A 21,312-nucleotide genomic window follows, 5' to 3' on the forward strand; every position below is an offset into this window, starting at 1 on the left:
TTCACGTTTCTTCATCCACCACCATCAATCGTAACTGAGAATGTAGGCCCAGCTAGTGAAATATGTCTTTAGCACATTCTCACGTGAGCATTTATTTTAACAAAATCCCCTTTTATTTCAGCTACATAGGAATACTTTCCTTCTCTTTAAAATTCTGTTTTTGTCACAGTTTACTCAATATGTTAGAAAGTGGGCAACAAAATGGCTTCAGTGCAAGAAAGAAACTAGTTCTAATAGTGACCAGTAGAAAAACACCACAATTGCACTTAAAAAAGGGTACACAAGATTTATTGTTATTTCATTGCAGAGTAGTGGGCTGGGCCCTCCTTGCTGCAGTACACAGCATGTGCTGAGTTTCTGTTTGCGTTTGTGAGTTTTGTCTGGGTCTGAAGTGAACTGGGATGTCGTGCTTGGAGAAAATTCTCTCAATAAACCTGCTGGATAAGAGATGACAATGTTGTTCTGTATACTTTATTAAGTCCCATAGGGAAATTACCCTCTGCATTTAACCCAGTGAAACAGTGGGCAGCCACCAATCCAGCACCCCAGGAGTAGTGTGTACCCAGATGACATTGAATTGATGTTGATTTTTCATCCGAGGTATCCAAGGTATATCCAAGTACCACAAGTGCTCACGAGTACCACAGGGTAGCCGTTCACTGGATTCAAACCTCCAATCTTCTGATCAGAGGTTGCCGACCCCTGTTCTACAGTATTCTAATTTCAGCTGATATCATTATCCATGCTATAGTCAAAGGAGCTTGCAAAGAAAAACGTCTGGATTTTAAGTTGCTTGAAGACGTTTCACCTCTCATCCGAGAAGCTTCACAGACATATCCATGCTATACATCACATAGAAGAACGGGAGATGTGTTTTTATGGGAGTACCTGTGTGGCTAGTGTCCTTCTTTTTGGCATTTTTCAGTTTCCTCTTTGCTTCCTGCTCTTTCTCTTTCCTGCTGATCCTGTCCTTCTGTTGCAGTTGGTTTCTAACCGTGCACCTTCACTTGACTTGACGAAGGCTCAGTTGTGATAACCATGTGTTTTAAGAGTTTTATTCATATGTGTTCCTTTTCATTCCTTTCAGACTTCTAGGAAACATTTTCTGCCTGGTGTTGCAGGATCCTGATCACCCCAAGTTTGTGTTCCACAGGGTAGGGTGAGTCAAAGAGTAGGTACTGGTCTGTGTGGGGGGGGATTCTGGTAAACTTCAGTGTTGAGACCTCCAGCCTCCTCAATGAGCACAGCACATTTCACCACAGGCAGACGGACAGGCCATGGAGTGAAGCGGACAGCATACGCGCTCACTCTGCTCAATCCAACAACGTGCTTTAATGAACCAGGTTTATTAAGGCAGAATGGCAACATAACACGGTAGAACAACTTTGAATTTTTTTGATGAATGGGTGTAGTCCCTAAAGGTTATGATTACATCTTGTATCTACAACAAAAACAGACAGTAGTGAGGTTTAACCTGTGTTTCAGTCTGAACGGTAAAGTGTATATAAAGATGGCTCCCCAGAAATGAAAGAGTCTCGAAAACGGCTACTGCCACTTGCACTGGCTTATTTCTACTATACTGGCTTAGGTTTTTCCACTAACTGACAAAATTGCTTTAGGTGGGGTTTGATGGAACAGAGTACACATAAGGAACAATAAAAAAACTATAGACATAGATATGTGAAGAGTTACTTTTCTCTTTTTCTGCAGAGGTTTGTGTTTAGTTCTTTTTTGTTCAGAATCTAAAAACATATGCAATTTTTCCTGTGGCTTCATATAATGCGTGTACCAAGAATAGTGCACACATCACAGAATTTAAGTCATATTAATGTCTTCTCACACATCCACTAAAGCTGTGGTATTGAATTAAATTTTCAGGTCTAGTTCAACAAAACTTCCCCAAACAAAGGTTCGAAATACTATAAAGTTATACATCCACTGTAGTTAAATGTAGTATGCGTGGAAGCACTATAACAGCAGTATCAGTGTCTTATATAGTCAACAATAGGCTGGAAAATAAAATGACCAAAGCACAATTCGACAGTATTTTTGCAATGTTTATTAATAATCATCATCACACTGAGCTGATCGCACTCTAATAATAAAATGTTCATTTTTCATTTCAAGTAAAATGAGGTTTGCATTAAAAATACAAGCTTTTAAAAAAAGTCCTGAAATAAAGTGCTTAATCTGAGCAATTTCAGTGTACATGCAGCTTTACGCAGCTCTTTGACACTAAAACGAGCTGCTGGTAGTCAGTTAAGTTCCAGTTTAGTCCACCATCTGTCTAACAACATGGAAAGACTAAAGAAAATTGCTGATGATGAAAACATGCTGCGTTTCAGAGTACACCAGTTTGCTTTTTGGCCCCTGCTTGAAAATTAATGGCAGATTTTTTTTAGAATATAAAAATATCATTTTCATGTGATGTGATCTTTCATGATCTTACAGGATGGTGAACACAATGCATGTGGTTGTGTCACAAATAACAGACATAAAAGTGGCAAAGTACACAACTCTATCACCTACAGTAAGTATGCTTTATTTTACAATCAGAGACAAGACACTGCTGATAGTTTTTGCAAGTTGTCACTGAGGTGGTGGAGGAGGAGGAGGAGGGGGAGGGCGGGGAAAGTCAGAAAAGGGGGCAGAGTTTGGCAGCCAGAAAGGAGTGGAGAAAGCAGGATTGAAGAAAGATGGAGGAGGGGGAGGAGGAGGAAGAGGAGGAGGGGGGGGGTAGAGAGGAAAGTTAGAGGGAGGAAAATGGTGAGGAGGTGGAGGATAAGGACAGGGAGTAGGGATGAACATAGGGGGGAAATTTGTGTGTCCTGGTGGTGGCTCTGTCTGTCTAAATGAGTACTGGTGGTGGAAAGAAGGCCTTGTATGTCTTGGTGGGAAGCCCCTTCCATCATGCTTATGTTGCCGCTGCGAAGGGTTCTGAGTACGATTGTCTAGAGAAGAGGGGGAAAACAAGAAATGGTATTTAAAGATGGATGGTATCACCTTCTATTTGTAACACTTTAATCTTCAAAACCTGAAAACCTGCATATAAACTTGTGCTTCTACAGCAGGGGTCTGCAACCTTTAAGACCCAAAGAGCCATTTGGACCCGGTTTCCACGCAAAAGAAAACACTGGGAACCGCAAATACTTTTTGACATCTAAAATTAAGATAATACTGTATATATTGTTTTTTACTTTTATGCTTTGTATGGACAACTAAGGTGTGTTGCTTATGAAATCCATGAACTGCTACAGAGAAAATTACATTTTATTTATGTAATTAACACATTTTGAACTCTTAAAGAAATATAACAAAAGGAAAGACGCTGAACTAAAATGATCCATGTAGCAAACAAAAACTGTTATATCGCCTTTGGGCTTTTGGAGCCTTGACCTGACTTTTAAAAAAATAATTGGAAAAAAAAGCACTATGCTGCAAAAAAATGTATTTTGCCTAAATATGTATTTTACCTGGTTAATGTGTGTGGCCGGGTGTGGTCTGCAGCACCGCTGCAGGGGAGGCGGACGCACCTGAGTGGCACCCACAATCACGCCTCGCCACCTTAACGTCTGTGCTATCTATGCTGTTGTTGGTATATGTCGGGCTGTGAGCTGAAAAGCTACAGCTGGCTGTATGCGTACAGCAACAGTGTGTGAAAAGTAGTCAATAAAGAGATGCTGAAAAGCATGTTCATGGAAACATCGTCGGGTCTGCCGTGATATATTTACAATGGGGCTGTACTTTCATCTTTACGCAGGACTGTAAGCTGCCATCTGTGAGGCGTGAGCAGTGTTTGTTTTTAACATAGTTCACGGTGGAGAATAGCTGCTGACAATGTGGATCCGAAGATCTTGAAAGTCTCGATAAATGCACGGCGTTTTGGCGGGTACACCGGCTTCCGCGAGTGTGATGTTTATTTTGAGCGATGAAAAAATAATAAAATATAATTTTATTTTTATATTACAATGTCACAACAATCTTCCAATTTAGAGCTACAAGTTAAAAAAATAACTAACATAAATAAAATACACTTCAGCTAAATACTTCTAATTTATTTTCCCAAACCACGCGGAGCCACACTATAAGGAGTAAAGAGACGCATGCGGCTCCGGAGCCGCAGGTTGCCAACCCCTGTTCTACAGTATTCTAATTTCAGCTGATATCATTATCCATGCTATACATCACATAGAAGAACTGGAGATGTGTTTTTATGGGAGTACCTGTGTGGCTAGTGTCCTTCTTTTTGGCATTTTTCAGTTTCCTCTTTGCTTCCTGCTCTTTCTCATCATCACTATAGTCTAGAGCCTAATAGGTGGAGAGAGAGGAAAAATATAGTAATTATAAAAATCTGTGACAGAAGTCATAAAGAAGGAATCCTGAAAGAGGAGTCCTATCGGGATTGGTAAGCCTGTGGGACTTCGGAGGCAGCCGATGGGTATGGACAGACCAAGCGGAAAGCAGCTCGGGCAGTGGCTGAACCAAAAACTCGAGTGTGGGAGCAACTCGGGAGGGGAAAAGTGTTCTACATGCACAGTGTATAGTGTGGGCGACTGAAGATATTGTCAGCCGGTGGAGGGAATACTTCCTTAATCCCACTGACGCGTCTTCCATAGAGGAAGCAACTCTGGGGATGAGGGGGACAACACTGGGGCAGTTAAACAACTCCTTGGTGGCAGGGCCCCTGGGGTGGATGAAGTTTCTGAAGGCTCTTGATGTTGTGGGGCTGTCTTCGTTGACAAACCTCTACAATGCTGCGAGAAGATAAGGGGCAGTATTTCTGGACTGGCAGACCGGGGTGGTGGTTCCCATCTTTAAGAAGGGGGGCCGTAGGGTGAGCTCCAACTATAGAGGGATCACACTCCTCAACAAAACTGTGGTATGCAATGATGGAGTATAACAACCAAAGCCAAGAATAAAGTGATAAAACAAATTTAAAAAGAAGTCCACAAAGAGTAGGGCAGCAAGTAGCACTAGTATCCACTCAGCAAACCCAAAACATCTGTGTGAATGAGACTCTGAATGAACAATGGACGTTGTTGGATACATACCTCTTCTGGCGGTTCTTGGTCATTTTTCCAGGATGCATCTGATCCCTGTAATCTGCACACAAATATTTTCATTTGAACATAACAAACAAATAAACACACAGACATGAGCTTAGCCTAACAGATTCCATTCACTGAATCAAAAGTAGCTTACACACGGTCAACACAGAAAACTAAATATCTATATGCTCCTGTACACCACTGAAATGGATTGGAAGCAAAGGAATCCAAATGTGACTGTATTGCAGATTTGGACCTTCGTGATGGTGCCGGAGACAGCCAGCTCTGTGTTTCAGTGCACTCTGATAAACTGCCATACAACCAGAACTTCTCAGACCAGAGATGAGCTCATGAACATCAGAGCTACATCTCCTGATGACTTATTTCTATCATTCATCACCTCATCTGCTGATATTGTGACCATTTTGGTTCACAAAGTGAGACACTGTAGGTGAGCGACAGCCTCTCTTGTCAAACACAGAGGGCAAGAACCATATTGCAGGTGCCGACTCTCATACCAGCCGTTTCATACTCTCCAGTGCATATTAGAAGACATGATTATGAACCAACAGAACCACATCAGTAGTGTACTGAGACCAATACTTATGGTGCTAATGGTGTACTTACAGTCTTAGCTGCTGTGTGAGGATGTATCCCGTGTACTCCTTGATGGCTGGTGCATAATAAAGGGTAGTACCCTCTTTCAGCCCTTTACTGATAATCTGATCCACAGAATTAAAACGTAAAACATACAGTGGGCTGGACACCGGGCCAAATACCTCAAACACCTGAAACAAAGAAACAGTGCAACACTGTCATATCATTGTGTGTAAAGGCCTTTACAAAACTGAAACATTAAGTACATTTCAGATTATACAAAGAGGCCTTTTTCAGGAAACACAAAATCAGTTAACAATTTTGTTGTTCTGCAGCAATGGAGGTTGATCAAACTTCTACAGCTATTCCTATTTTTCTGGATTACTTCAAACCCCTTCTGTCTGCATAAAAGCAGTGCTGGAACACACTGTGGTACCATACCCTCCTGAGCATCCGTTGAACTGTATTGTACTGCAGAAAGTAGTGTGTTGTTACACAAATTGTGAGAAAAAGACAATTAACAATGGAAGAGAGACACACCATCATGTCACTTATAAATGTTGGTTTGTCCTACAGAGAAACTGCAAAGAAAGTCAAGGTGTCAGTGTGTACAATTTTCTTCACCATCAAAAGGCACTCAGAAACAAACTCTGACAGGAAGAGGTCCGCAAGACTCAAAACCACAACTGAATCAGAGGACAAGTTTCTGAGAGTTAGCGGCTTTGTGTGATTGGTGGCTCACAGGACAACAGCTTCAAGCACAGCTTAATAGTGGTCGTAGTAAGCAAGTCTCAGTTTCAACTGTGAAGACAAGACTTCAAGCTGCAGGGAGGATGAGTTGAAGCAAGAAAGCCATTGCGAAGGCATCAGAATAAGACAAAGAGGCTTGTCTGGGCCATGACACACCACCACTGGACTACTGAAGACTGGAGGAAGGTATTATGGACTGATGAATCAAAATGTGAAATCTTCGGTTTATCATGCAGGATCTTTGTACGCCGTCGAGTCGGTGAAAGGATGGTTCCACAGTGTGTGGCATCAACTGTCAGACATGCAGGAGGAAGTGTGATGGTCTGGGGCTGTTTTGCTGGATCCAGGTTCGGTGACCAGATTGAGGCACCCAGAACCAAAACAGCTACCACAGCATTCTGCAGCATCATGCAGTACCCTCTGGTATGTGTCTAGTTGGTCAGGGGTTCATTATGGGCTCAAAATGTGGTCATAAATATTTTGTACTTGTAAAAAAGATTTGTATGTGTAAAAAGAATTTGTGTGTGCGTAAAAAAGATTTGTGTGTGCGTAAAAAAGATTTGTGTGTGGACTTAGAAAAAAAAAACCTGCAAGTTACAAGTACGAATTTTGACCCTATTTTTCTTCCTTTCATCTGATTGGTCAATGTCATGTCAATCACAAATGTAACAATCCAATCAGAGAACAGATGGGTTTGGCTGTCGGAGGGGCGCTTTTTTGAACTGCAGGTCCTTGAAGGGTGATACAGTTTGAAGCTGGAGGATCTCTATATAAATATCCGATAGCAGCTAGGTCCCCTAACTTTCAGTAGCTGTTGAAAGGAAAAAGTTGTGGTATATCAGTGGTTAGAAATACCATTATTACTTTAGGATTAGTTTAACACAAAGTCAGGGCTGACCCAGGACCATTGCTGTGAGTCACAGTGCGCAGCATAAAAGTCCTTTCACATCAGACGCAGGATGTGCTGCTAATGCTAACTGCTAACTAAAAGCAAAGGATCCAGAATTTGTTGCGCTGGCTGCTGGGCTCTGTGGGTTTTTGCAGCAGCTCTACCTGTACTAGATGCACCTGCTCCTTGTCTTTTCTATCTCTGACTTTATGTCCTCTACAAGAGTTTCTGTTTTTTTTGCTGGTTCTTCAAATGTTCAATAAAAACATGTATGCTAATTCATAACGAAGAAAGCTTTGTAATGAAGACTGTCATTTCCAAAACACTGCCCGCCCCCCCGCCCCGCAGCGCTGTTGAAAAGGCTGTGGAAGTCCCTATATTAAACACGTAGACCTGTGACACAAAAATCACCAAACTCGGACGACCACAGACTGTTTTCCTTCGTGGTGATGAAGGAAAACGCTGGGTTGGCATGTAAAAGGGCATTTATTCCCTTCAAAGACCTGCAGTTCAAAAAAAGCGCCCCTCCAACAGCCAAACCCATCTGTTCTCTGATTGGATTGTTACATTTGTGATTGACATGACATTGACCAATCAGATGAAAGGAAGAAAAATAGGGTCAAAATTCGTACTTGTAACTTGCAGGGGTTTTTTTTCTAAGTCCACACACAAATCTTTTTTACGCACACACAAATCTTTTTTACGCACACACAAATCTTTTTTACAAGTACAAAATATTTATGACCACATTTTGAGCCCATAGTTCATCCTACAGCAAGATAACCACCCAAAACATAAGTCCAAGCTAGGGCTGTGCGATATGACCAAAATCTCATATCCCGATATAAGACATCTATCGTCCCGATAACGATATAAATCACAAACATTTAACATTTTCTGTAAATTCTGTGAATCTCGGGCAGCTCAACTTGCGTGAAGTGTTTCTAGCTGGGCGTTGTGTACCTTGAGTCGAGTGTTTTAACCGATGCATGAAACGATACATTTTTAGACAAGTTGTAACGGCCGCCATTTTCTTTGTATTTATTACACGGCGTGCTGCGGGGAAAAGCCTGTTCTAACGTTTGAGTCTAAGGTTTATTTTTTAGCACCTGGCGTCTCTTGTTTTGCTTCTCATCCATAAACTCTCTGCATACTCTTTCACGTGATTCAGTTTATTTTGAAAAGTCTCAACAGGATCTTGAGCTTTATTGTGAAAGGTTTATGTGGAAAATAAACAAGCGGACACGCAATGGTTTCACCGTCGTTGTTGCTAACGACAACGCATAAAAATAGGCGCTTGTCCGTCCGTAGTGTGGTTATATTAAATATAAGAGAAAGAGAGAACTTTAAGAAATTAATATAGCCACTACAGTGACCATCAAAACGATGAGAAAATATTGCTGTAAACAGTTTATTTTGCGACACCACGAAACAAACGATAGCGTAAAATAAAACGATAGATGTTTTTATATCGTCATCCGATATATATCGTTATATCGAACAGCCCTAGTCCAAGCTATACCAGAACTACCTCAGGAAAAAAAGAACAAGATGGTAAGCTTGAAAACATGGAGTGGCAGCACAGTCTCCAGACTTAAACCCATCGAGCTGGTTTGGGATGAACTGGACGGAAGAGTGAAAGCAAAGCAACCTACAAGGTCCACCTTTATGGGAACTTCTGCAACAGATATGGGAACAACTTTCTGAAGAATATTTGATTCCTATTGTAGAAAGAATGCTACGGGTGTTTTCAGCTGTTCTATCTGCCCAAGGGGACTACTTTGATGAGTCAAAAGTTTAGAATACATTTTGGTCTATGAATTGATTCCATGATTTCTTCTTATTTGTACTATGCTTTCATTTCAGAGTAAAATGAGACATTAAACTGCATAATTTTCAATTTAAAAAAAAAAGAAAGAAAAAAGAAAAATTGAGGTTTTCTACATGCAACTTTTGACCTGTAATGTATCAACTCCTCCACTTGGGGCAATAGGCATTCCACCCTTTTCCAGCTGAGAGCCCTGGTCTCAAACTTGAAGATGCTAATTCCAACTCCCGCTGCTTCATACTTGACCACAAACTGCTCCAATGCAAGCTGGGTCACCACCTGATGAAGCTAACATCATCTGCAAATTTTCAATTAAAAAAAAAAAAAAAAAAAAAAAAGAAAGAAAAAATTGGGGTGTACTAAAAGTTTTAACTGGTAGTGTACGTACACACTGAGCTTTTGCAGAAAATTAATTCCACAAAATTAAAAAAAAAAAAAAAAAGAAAGAAAAAATTGGGGTGTACTAAAAGTTTTAACTGGTAGTGTACGTACACACTGAGCTTTTGCAGAAAATTAATTCCACAAAATTTAAAAAAAAAAAAAAAAAAAAAAAAGGTTTCTGGGTTCAACCCATTTTCAAGCAGGGATAATTTCACGGTTTGATCAAGGAGTTGAAGCTGTATCACGGCTGCTTTTGTACATATTTCAGGATGTCAGTGAGGCAGTTTGAGCTCGTTAGCAGAGACGGGACCATACCCGAGGAGGCCGAGAGCCGATTATGAGCCGTTCTGCGACACAACAATCAAATGTTCCGTCATACTGAACACTTTGATTGCATCAGCACTGGACAAAGTTGTGAGTGGTCATATGTGTTTATATGCACCTGAAGCGCCGTAAAAATTAAACCTGATGTAAAAACAAATGCTGCAAATTCGTCATGTGTAATTATGTGTTTGGTGTGAACGGCTGCATTAAGAATAGTTGAGTCTGAAAAATATTTTTAAATGCACAAAACGTTTGCACGCATTTTACTCATCCAGTGTGTAAAGGCCTTAAAACCACACAGGCAACTTATTGCATTCTACAAAAGAGAAGCTTCTGTTGGCATCCTTACCTTGGCCGCAGCCTCCCGATCAGACTTGAAGATAATGCTGCCATCATTAAGAGGGGGTGTGTCTTTCAGGGACTGGATAATAACTGCAGTGACAGAAGCAGTGGTAAAAGACAAAGTTGAAAAACAAGCCAAAACTGTTCCTGCTCTTCCTCTGGTAGACACTAATGTAGCCTTAAAACAATCTGTGCCTATATTTACCAAGCTGCTGTATAATATTCGACACGGTGCCCAGTGGCTGCAATTCTGCTTCTTCTGGTAAGGTAATACATACTTCCTCCACTGCCGGAAGTTCCTGCACACAAACAACATGACATTTAGACATAAGGCTAAACGGCGTTCAGAATTCAGGACACCCCCCGCCCCCCCAAAAAAACAAAAACAAAACACATGGTGGCAAAGTGTGGACAACAAGACGCTAATAGTGGTTCTTGTTGGTTGGAATGTAATAACTAACAATGCTCAGTGTGGCATTAATGCTGTTGGTATTTTTACTTCACATCACATGACATCATTACAGGAACAATCACATATAAAATCTAGACATTTTATTACTTCCCATGAGTAATTTTTATTCATTTAAATCTTATTAAGCATTTCTGCCAAAATGTTGGTATCAGACTTAGTAATGAGTCACTCATTATCCTGTTGCTCCCTCTGAGATTTTCAATAACACAAGCCATCTCTGCTTGGGAGGTTAATGTAGCTCTAGTTCCCCATGATAAGTATACTGTGTGAGGCAAATGATGAAAGATTTACCTCTTATTGTAATTACTGATCATAAATGCAGGGATTTTATCCAAACAAGTAAAATCTTTTTAAGTGCTTTGTAAGTCTAGAACCCATGGGCACGACCCAATGCTGTTTTGCCCCTTGACTGCCTTGACTTGACCTATGTTCAGTTTCTGTCGTTTGAGGGTCTCTCTGGATTCAGTTTTGCATTTAATAACTGAAAAACATGCTCTGTCCTGCCACTGAAAAACAGACCTGAGCTGCTGTTGCGATGTGTTTTGGGTCATTATCCATTTGCACTGTGAAGTACAAACGAATGTACCCTCTTAGCTGTCTTTAATTCTTACTTTGTTGAGGTACATTTTGAAACTTAAAGGTTAAGTCTTTTGATTTATCTATATTTAAATAACCTCCAGAAACAAATGTTATTTTCAACCATATCATTCAAAAAAAACATGTTGAATGGTTAATTTGAATCAGTAGGCACTATATGGTATATAGCCAAAGTTATTATTATTATTAGATTTTCTTCACATCGCCCAGCCCTAACACAAACCATTACCGTCCCTTCAGTGTTACAATTAATATTAGACTACAGTGGTCCCTCGCTATAATGCTGTTCACCTTTCACAGATTTTTTTTGGTGCAATTTTGCATGCTTTTTTTCCTTTTTCTTTTTTTTTTTTTTTTTTAAAACAGCACATTGTGTTCTGCATCCTGATTGATTGACAATGGTCTACAGCCAATCTCATGCCATGTCTCCTGTACAGTACAGAATGTGTGCAGCTTGCCAAATTTACATAAATCTTTGATCGCTAGCAGTGTGACTCTGAAGTGCTGTACTGTACGTTTTTTAAGTTTTATCCCCAACAAACACACGAATTTCGACGAAACGTCGTCATCTGCCAGTTCCTTTGGTTTCATTCTATAACACTGAACTTATTTTTCTACGAAGGTTTGAACTTTGAGAGTGAAGTGTGAAAAAGTTCATGCCTGTCTGAGAAAAGTGTATAAAGTGTGTAGTGTGGGGTTTTACAGCCTTAAAACATCTATAATAATTGTGAAAAATAAAGTTGGCTACTTCGCAGATTTCACCTATTGTGGGTTATTTTTAGAACGTAACTCCCGCGGTAAAAGAGGGACCGCTGTTTTAACAAGAACACACATACACACGATTGCAGACTGACCTCGAGCAGAATCTCATCTCGCGTTTTGATGGGTGCTGGTTGGCTGAAACCTTCATCATCATCTTCTTCCTCAGCCGCAGGTGCAGAGGGAGAAGAGAAGGATGAAGATGATGAGGAAGAGCTGTCACTGAGGACAGGAAAAGAGCATTAGCGACACCCGTCTTTGTTTTACCACGCTGACAGCTGTGCGTTTTCATACCTGTCCGAGTCCTCAGAATCCTCGCTGCTCTTATGCGTGTCTAAAGACACGGTTGCTGCTATTGAGTGCCTTTGTGCATCTGCCCTTTCTTCTTCTAAAGGTGTTTGTGTGTTTGACACCATCTCAGCATTGTCAGAGGTCACCAGGACATCTTCTAGTTGAGATGTTACTGTAACCTCCATATCCTCGTCTTTTACAGCTTCTGCCGGTCCATTTCCCTCTGTTAGGTTCTCATCCATCTGTAACATTATCTTGAAATGTGTTTCAAAATCTGTTACTTTAAATGTCATTTTATTTATACATCCCCAAACTACAACAACTGTTGCCTCAAGACACTTTGTTTGGGTATGATAAATCACTATCTATTGGGGTGATAAGGTACTATAGGGTCTTTAAAATAAGACAGGGACGGATCATTCAAGACAATGTACGCGAGGAGCAGGATTTTACATTTGACTTTGGATTCAACAGGGATATAATTAGGAGGAGTCAGTACGCTCTCTCTTTCTAATCCCTGCCAGTACGCTGCAGCATTTTGGATCAGCTGAAGATTTTTCAGGAAGTTTTAAATACAACCTGATAATAACGAATTGGGGGTTAGGATAATAGCTGGCTACTAAAACTTTACTGATATAGAAATATTTTGTTAATAGCAGGGTTCATACGCCTTTTTCAGGGTCAAATTCAAGCACTTTAAGCACCTACAAGGTCCCTTTTCAAGCTAGCTTTTCCAGCACATGCCCCCCCCAAAAAAAGAATGCATTTGTCAATTCGGATCACCTCAGTAAGACCATGTGAAAATTAAAACAAATCATCCTAGGTGAACTTAAACACCTTTGTTCACCTTTTGTTAAGAAATAGAAAAACGCACCACACAAAAATACTGCAAAAGGAAACGGTTGCCTTATATACATAGTGTATAAACTCAAAATGCACATTTCACTTAAAAATTAAGATGTGACAATGTGAACAAATCAACTTGTTAGGGATATTCTTCTCCTGTTGAACCCCCCCCCCCAAAAAAAAGAAATAAAAAAAGTCTTCTCATCAGAAATTGATGCTTCTTTCCTGAGTGACAAAAAAAGGAGACAGATGTTTGTTTTTTAAGTTAATTCCCAATAAAACTGTTCTATTGCCAACTACATTGCTGTCTGTATTATTGTTGAAGTCCTAAATGATCACCTTTAAAGTGTTTGTGCTAATAACATCATGTACAGTCAGACAGGCATGGAGAACAGCACTGACTGAGAGGCTATGAACAGATAACATAGTTCAATTCAACATATACGACTTTAAGAATGCACAAGCATCTACTTAAAATCTATTTAAATTATCATCTGTGATATTATTATGTACAATTCCAATGTATTTTGTATCTCCCTTAAATAAACAGGCAGCCTTAAAGTATGAAATATTCATATACAAATACACATAAATGTGTGTACTGTCTCAGTGGCTGATAGTGCCCCACAGGCCTCAGTGTGAGCTTGAAGTCATTTATGAGTTTTAAGTAGTTTAATGTGCAGGTGCTGAAGATAAACACATTTTGAATGAAAGCCGGGGAACTTTGGTAGCACAGAAACAAGTGGCTATTCTTTGTGACCATATGGATCACTCATATTACCATTATTTCAAATACTCCAAAAAGCTGGGGTCCAGGATATAATTGGCTGTTTTTGACTACTTTTGATTTGGCCTCTATATTTCAACTTTAAAAACTGTTTATCTTGCCAATCTGTTATTTTCTCATTTTGACAAACTGTATCAGCACAATTTATCTAAATTCAGACAAAATTTAAAATACGAGTAGAAAGTGATATTTTGACTGTAAGCATGTTTACACTGTAATCTGCCTTTGGTGGCTTTTTTGCAGCAACTGTGACATTCACTAGTAGAACTGACACACAAAACAAAACAACGACTACACTACAAACTAACTACACAAGACAACACACTAACTTGAGACTCCAAACACGGTAAAACTCACAAATTTCTCATGTATCAAAACTCACTCTCTCTCTTTCTCTCGCTCACTCCTAAAACTTCCCTCTCTTCCCAAACAACCAAATGCCACATGTTGCCATGTGGCTTGCTGCTTCTCTAACCATTCCTCATCAGGTGTTAATTTTGCTTGCTTATTCCCCATGTTCAAAGATTTTGCTGGGCCGTCACTGGCACGCTTGACTTCAGAGTGGTTTACTGATACGGCCTTCGACTTCACCCTAAAAGTGAAGCGGTATCAGTTTTATGAGATGAAACTCAACCGTTCTCCTTTGTCACCAGCACATGAGCCTCAAGCAAAGAAAACAAAAACTAGAAGTAGTTCAGCAGCGTATTGTGCTGTAAAATCAACTTACTTCCAGACACATACACACACATAGACATTTGCGCACTTTTATAATTTGTTACAAAGTAATTGTGGCTACTTCTAACCTATTTTACGCGTTTTATTAAACCTTTGCGGCAGTTTTATATACCAAAATAGTGTTTCTCACCCTCAGACGTCTCACTGGTGGTTCGGATCGTCAGACTGAATCCCACTGCCGTGGACCAGACTATAAACACCGGCCCGGACCCGAATTCACGTCCCGGGGCTTTTGTCCTCGTCTAAGAGGGCTGTCGACAGACTTCGGTGCTGGCTTCCCACGGCGTCAGGAATCAGTGCGCCAGATCCTAGATCAGAGTCACAGATAACAGTTCTGAAGTCCTAAATGATCACCTTTAAAGTGTTTGTGCTAATAACATCATGTACAGTAGGGCTGCCACGATTAGTCGACTAGTCACGATTACGTCGACGATCAAAATCATCGACGACTGATTTAATAGTCGACGCGTCGTTTGAAGCTTTGTAAGATCACAAAAGACGCAGGAATAAGTAGTAGGATTTAAGAGTGTAATAACGGACTGAAACAGAAGATGGCAGCACTGCATGTACAAGGATGCCAGCTGCCGTTAAACTCCGAAGAAGAAGAAGAAGCTGTGTCCCAGAATTCATAGCGCGGCCCAGCTCAGTTTCCAACAATGGCGGCAGCTAGTTAGTTTTAATATTACTCTTATTATTCTTTCTGGGTCACAAAATAAACGTTTAGTCAAGAATGTAACTGTGTAAACCTCAAATATCGGCTCAGTTTATCAAGACACCACATATTTTCAAAAGCACTCCGACGTTTTTGGAGACGTCTGTTACCCACGAGCTCGATAGCTAGCCGGGGGGCAAGGCTCACTAGAGCCCGTGAGAAGATCGGACTCCCCGCAAATCGTTTTCAAACCCACCGCCGTCTTTTGCTACTCAGGTTAAACATATATAAGTCACTTAGATAACGTCAAAATGTTATTGTTTGGCTTTTTTTTTTAGTATTTTATTTGTTCCTGAGTAAATCGGTTTGGCTGAGATTAAAGTTATAGTTTTTACACAGCTAAATAAACGTCAAGCAGACAACTGATTATCAGAAGTGTGAGATGCTCGAGAATATACTCCGGTGTCCCGTTTTATTTTAGATAGCAAGGAGTTTATTAAACTTCACTGAAACAAATTTCATTAAAATTTAATAAACTATCATCTTGTCTTTATTTTTAGTTAGCACATACCTTAAACACTTAAAGCTGTAAGCTAATGATAGTTATATAAGAGCAGATGCTGCTGGTGCAATAAGCTGTACGTTTTACGTCCAATTGATGCATGATCTGATTAGTCGACTAATCGCAAAAATAATCGGTGACTAGTCGACTATCAAAATAATCGTTTGTGGCAGACCTAATGTACAGTCAGACAGGCATGGAGAACAGCACTGACTGGGAAGCTTTGAACAGATAACATAGTTCAATTCAACATATACGACTTTAAGAATGCACAAGCATCTACTTAAAATCTATTTAATTTATCATCTGTGATATTATGTACAATTCCAATGTATTTTGTATCTCCCTTAAATAAACAGGCAGCCTTAAAGTATGAAATATTCATATACAAATACATATATAAATGTGTGTACTGTCTCAGTGGCTGATAGTGCCCCACAGGCCTCAGTGTGAGCTTGAAGTCATTTATGAGTTTTAAGTAGTTTAATGTGCAGGTGCTGAAGATAAACACATTTTGAATGAAAGCCGGGGAACTTTGGTAGCACAGAAACAAGTGGCTATTCTTTGTGACCATATGGATCACTCATATTACCATTATTTCAAATACTCCAAAAAGCTGGGGTCCAGGATATAATTGGCCGTTTTTGACTACTTTCATTTGGCCTCTATATTTCAACTTTAAAAACTGTTTATCTTGCCAATCTGTTATTTTCTCATTTTGACAAACTGTATCAGCACAATTTACCTAAATTCAGACAAAATTTAAAATACGAGTAGAAAGTGATATTTTTGACTGTAAAAACCACAAGCATGTTTACACTGCAATCTGCCTTTGGTGGCTTTTTTGCAGCAACTGTGACATTCACTAGTAGAACTGACACACAAAACAAAACAACGACTACACTACAAACTAACTACACAAGACAACACACTAACTTGAGACTCCAAACACGGTAAACCTCACAAATTTCTCATGTATCAAAACTGTCTCTCTCTCTCTCACTCCTAAAACTTCCCTAACTTCCCAAACAACCAAATGCCACATGTTGCCTTATCATTTTTTTGATTGGTCGACATGGTACATTTTTCCACCAGTAGGGAAGGAGTGTTTTTTTCTTTTTTCACCAATGACTGTTGTTTTTCACTCACAAGCAAAGCGTGTTTGCTCGCGCTCTCCTTAGAAAACGCAGTTTTTACAGTTTCTTCCCGGAGTAAACCCCACTGTTTTATTAAAAACAAAAAACATTGGTTTTACGTGGCCTATCAACACAATTTAAACACTGGTATATAGTTTGAAGTCTGCACGTTCGACCCAAGTTGAAATGGAGACTCTGGGTCCGTCGACCCCAGAGGGTTAATCAGAAAGCCTTAAGTTAGCTAGTGATGTATCAGGCTAATGTTTAAAGCTTTCACTTGAGCAAAGTAACTCATATCACTGCTAAGTAATGTTAGCTAAGTTCACAGCATATTCCATAATAGCGCTGCCATACTGCATCACACTCAGTGCATTTCAAACATTTCTCCAGCGAGTTTGATAGCTAGCAAAATAATAATCATAATTTTTTAAAAATAGCATGCGTAACGTACATGTCAAGAGATATATTCTTAAACACTTCTTCAGCTGAGAGTCAGAGAGTGGAGACACACAGTTTTAATTGCATGCAAGGGCAGTCACAGACACTCGCACAAGAGTGAGGGCTCCGGGACTCGCGCTCTGCCACTGCCCTGGTCTTTATTTATATACACAATAGTAGGTACATTCGTTTATTACATTGGAATGTGGATGTGTGTGTGTGTGTGTGTGCCAGGAGATGCTTCTCTACCTGGCACGAAGTGAAACTGCTCGTTAAGCTCTTATCTAGCAGGTACTGCTCCTTCCCTGCATAACGGGTCACAGTTAACTATAACAACAGTCTGAATCATAAAAAGGTCATCATGCAGTATTCTATCATTTGCAGACTTATATTATTAAAAGATTATACTGACTACTAAGTACAATTTTTTATTGACAGTACACGTACTGGAAAATTATTTACTAGGACTCACCTATCATGCGACTGGAGAGCGCAAACTCCGCCATTGTTGTTTTCCATCAAACACTCATTAAAACAGCGACCTACAGGTATGTTAGCGCACTCATCCCCGACTGTCCGAGGGAGGGGCGGGGTCACACATTGAAACAGACAGAGGCACAAGGCAGCCAGGCGGGGAAATTTGCTTTTACATTTTGCGACTCATTTTATTTCTCTATCTGATAAGAAAACTATTCAATCAGATAGTTATTTGTGGTGAATGAAATACAGTTACACTTTCAAGCACTTTTAAGCACCACATCTGAAATTCAAGCACTTTTCAAACCTTGAAAACACAACATTAAAATTCAAGCATTTTCAAGGATTTCAAGCACCCGTACGAACCCTATAATAGTGTTATATCCTCACTGTGTATGACTACTGTGGCTCAACTGAAAGTTTGACTAACTTGTATAATTCACAATGATACCACTGACCACAACAGTCAGCATGCCATTGCCTTATGGGGTTATTTTTGTGCCACTATTCTGAGCGCACGTTAAAATTTTTTTTGCAGGTGCAAGAGTTGCACGCAGCAATGAATTTTGTTCACTCAAAATTAGATTTTCTTCACTCAAAATAAATTTCTCCTCAAAATGCACTTTCTTTTTTTTTTTTTTACGTGCGCTCAGAATAGTGGCACAAAAATAACACCATATTCCCTAACCCTAGCCTGCAGAGGTCCGTGTGTTCCTCCATGGATTGGCCTCCTCACCATAACGTTCTTGACGGTTTCTCCAAAGTAGTGACGTGCAGATCGATCCTGAAATATCGATTCCTCCGATACCAGTCATTTATGTTCTAGAATTGATTCTCACATTAAAATATCGATATTTTAGTAATTTAGGGTAAATTTGTAGTTTATCATTAACAGGAACACAGTGGAAAGAAACTATAACATTCGGATTGTCTACATTCAAAGGAACTACTTCCTCTACCGCCTTTCATAGTCATGTGCGAAATACGGCTGTATAAATGTCTCGCAGCCCCTTGGCGTGCGCACTCACAACAATGGCTGAGCATAATTGTGCGGACGTATTTTACCTCCACAAACAGCTGAGACGTGGTTTGCGATACATATGGCAAAAAAGTGAGGTGTTGTGGCCATACTTTCCCAACCTTGAGACCTCAGAATTAGGGAGACATTCAAAAGGGCTGTTGGGGGGGGGGTGATAAATACATTTTACAGTGTTTATTTATCGGATAAAATACGTTAAATGTCACCGTTATTATTAGCTGGCCCGGAAACAGCGGGGGTGTCCAAATTCAGAGGCTGCTTCCACCTGAGGACCCGCCCTTCGCGGTCTAAAGATATGGTTTTTTAATTTTGTTGTCCAGGTGGAAATTCGGGAGAATGGTGGCTCCAGGGTTCTCCCGGAAAAATCAGGAGGGTTGGCATGTATGGTTGTGGCAACATCACTAACCTTGTCAAACACCTCAAAGTAAATCATATCACAGAATATGAGGCGCGTATGTTGAGACGAACTGAAGAGGAGGAGAGGGACAGGTGCTGCTAGGGCGAGACAGACGTCTCTCACAGAGTCGTTTAGTGCTGCAGGCAGGCAAGGTGTTCAAATAGTGCACAACTTCAGTTTTTTTATTTCTATATGATGAACTCTGCATTATTAAGTGATAAGAACAAGTAATCTGATGTCCTGTAATCATTATGACGCTATAATTTGAGATACAATAAATAAAATACGTTTTTGTATAAAGTATCGGATCAGCATCGTCGATACCACCCTGAATATTACTTGGTATCGGATCGGAAAGGAAATCAGTGGTATCGCACATCACTACTGCAAATCCTTTCATGTCTGTCACGTGTGCTTGGGGTAAAGCACAGGGTGCCAGTAGTGGACCTGCAAATTCTTCATTTTGTATTCTATGGCAAATGCCAACTGGGCTCCACAGTGCTAAACACTGAGCACAGGACCCACTTGAGGATGTCAGGCCCTGAGGCCACCCTCTTGAGGCTGGTTTCTGACAGTCTGGTCAGAGACATTCACACCAGTGGCCTGCTGGAGGTCACTGCTCTGGCAGTGCTCATATTATTCGTCATTCTTCATAGGAGCAGATACTAGTTAGGGACCTTCTACGGCCCTGTCTAGCTCTGTCTCCTGGAGTTTCCTCCATGCTCTTGAGACGTTACCGGGGGACACAGCAAAGACACATATTGATGTTCCATGATGGAGGACTTGGACTGTGAAACCTGTGTAGGTTCCAAGTATTGCCTGCTGCTACCAGTACTTACACTGACCCTAGCCAAATGCAAAACTAGTCGGACACACTATGAGGTGACTAGTTTGCCCAGATAATTATAAAAAAAAAAACAACATAATAATAACTATCTGCAAAACTACGTCCACTTATATAACACAGCCCTTTATTGTCATTGCACATGTACAACGGCATTATGGAGGCCGAGGTCTCAGGAGACGTGAACTCGGATCGCTGGATTCAAAGTCAACAGTGCTAACCATGACACCAGCATCTGGTCAGTTTCATGAGTACAAAGGTGACCAACGGTCAAAAGTAACCTCCAGGCCACACCAAGCCAAACACACGTTTGCACACGTAAATAAGTGTATTGTTTATGTAAACACGTGTACTGTTTACATGCAGAAGCTAAACATAGCTAACGTGCTATTCGTTAGCCCCGTTAAACTCCCACAGAGGTACTACAGTCAAAAACCAGTATGAAGAACGGAAACTTCCCACAGCAAATTCGACACAAATATTATAAAAAGTGGACCGAGTAGTTTAATGATATTACTACCTGATTACTTGTGGAGCTCCAGAACCACGTTGCAAAAAGTCTCCCGGAGAACCACGCAAGCTAACTTCAGGGAAATGAGCGACACTGTATCCGTTACGTACCTTCAGTTTAAAAGCATTGCGACGAACTGGAACACAATGAGAAGTCATACGGACGTAAATTAGTGCAAACTTCTCAAAGGTAAATACTAAAAGCAGGGGTATTGAATAAGTCTTGTGGGGCTCTTAGCGATTTAGGTTTAAGGCATTCAAACGTTCCCCATTTTATCCCATTTGATAACCTAGCTTTGGGATAGCATTTTATAAAATGCTATTTTATTGTTCCATTGCTGTAATAATAGTTCCATTAAGAATGCCGTCATAAAAATGGATATGGTATGAATTGTATCCTTATTTGTACTGTATAGTTAGGTTTAAATAAGTTGAGAATGTGGTCTTAAGTATTCTTCTATTTTATTTTGAAGGTTAGAATTGCTACATCCGCTGGTTATGTTTGAATTTGACCAGCTACAGCCACATGTTCGTGTGTAACACGTGGGGTTGTATTTTGCTGGGGGGTTTGTATTTAACTACAATTTAAATTCTAAAGTAAAAAGTAGAAG

The 21,312-nt window shown here is 40.2% G+C and overlaps 1 protein-coding gene across 4 annotated transcripts; it reads right to left on the reverse strand.

Moving 5' to 3' along the window:
- Positions 1 to 2,043: 2,043 nt before the first annotated feature.
- Positions 2,044 to 20,829, reverse strand: naf1 (nuclear assembly factor 1 homolog (S. cerevisiae)). 4 transcript variants are annotated; one of them, XM_084932338.1, is made up of 10 exons: positions 20,712 to 20,829; positions 14,777 to 14,954; positions 12,282 to 12,532; positions 12,083 to 12,209; positions 10,365 to 10,458; positions 10,167 to 10,249; positions 5,676 to 5,836; positions 5,052 to 5,103; positions 4,224 to 4,308; positions 2,044 to 2,951 (listed from the first exon to the last, which is right to left on the reverse strand). In XM_084932338.1, exons 3-10 carry the CDS (start codon positions 12,527 to 12,529, stop codon positions 2,590 to 2,592), a joined length of 1,212 nt encoding a protein of 403 aa, XP_084788464.1. In that variant the 5' UTR covers positions 12,530 to 12,532; positions 14,777 to 14,954; positions 20,712 to 20,829; the 3' UTR covers positions 2,044 to 2,589. The 4 variants fall into 4 exon arrangements, with proteins under 4 accessions (XP_084788464.1, XP_084788465.1, XP_084788463.1 ...); XM_084932339.1 differs by lacking the exon at positions 14,777 to 14,954 and having other exon boundaries at positions 20,712 to 20,812; XM_084932337.1 differs by lacking the exons at positions 14,777 to 14,954; positions 20,712 to 20,829 and adding an exon at positions 15,001 to 20,682 and having other exon boundaries at positions 12,282 to 13,463.
- Between the last annotated feature and the right edge of the window lie 483 nt (positions 20,830 to 21,312).

This window comes from Perissodus microlepis, chromosome 6, assembly GCF_051167445.1.
Source record: "Perissodus microlepis isolate ML-2025 ecotype Zambia chromosome 6, ASM5116744v1, whole genome shotgun sequence".
Classification (NCBI taxonomy): Eukaryota; Metazoa; Chordata; class Actinopteri; order Cichliformes; family Cichlidae; genus Perissodus; species Perissodus microlepis.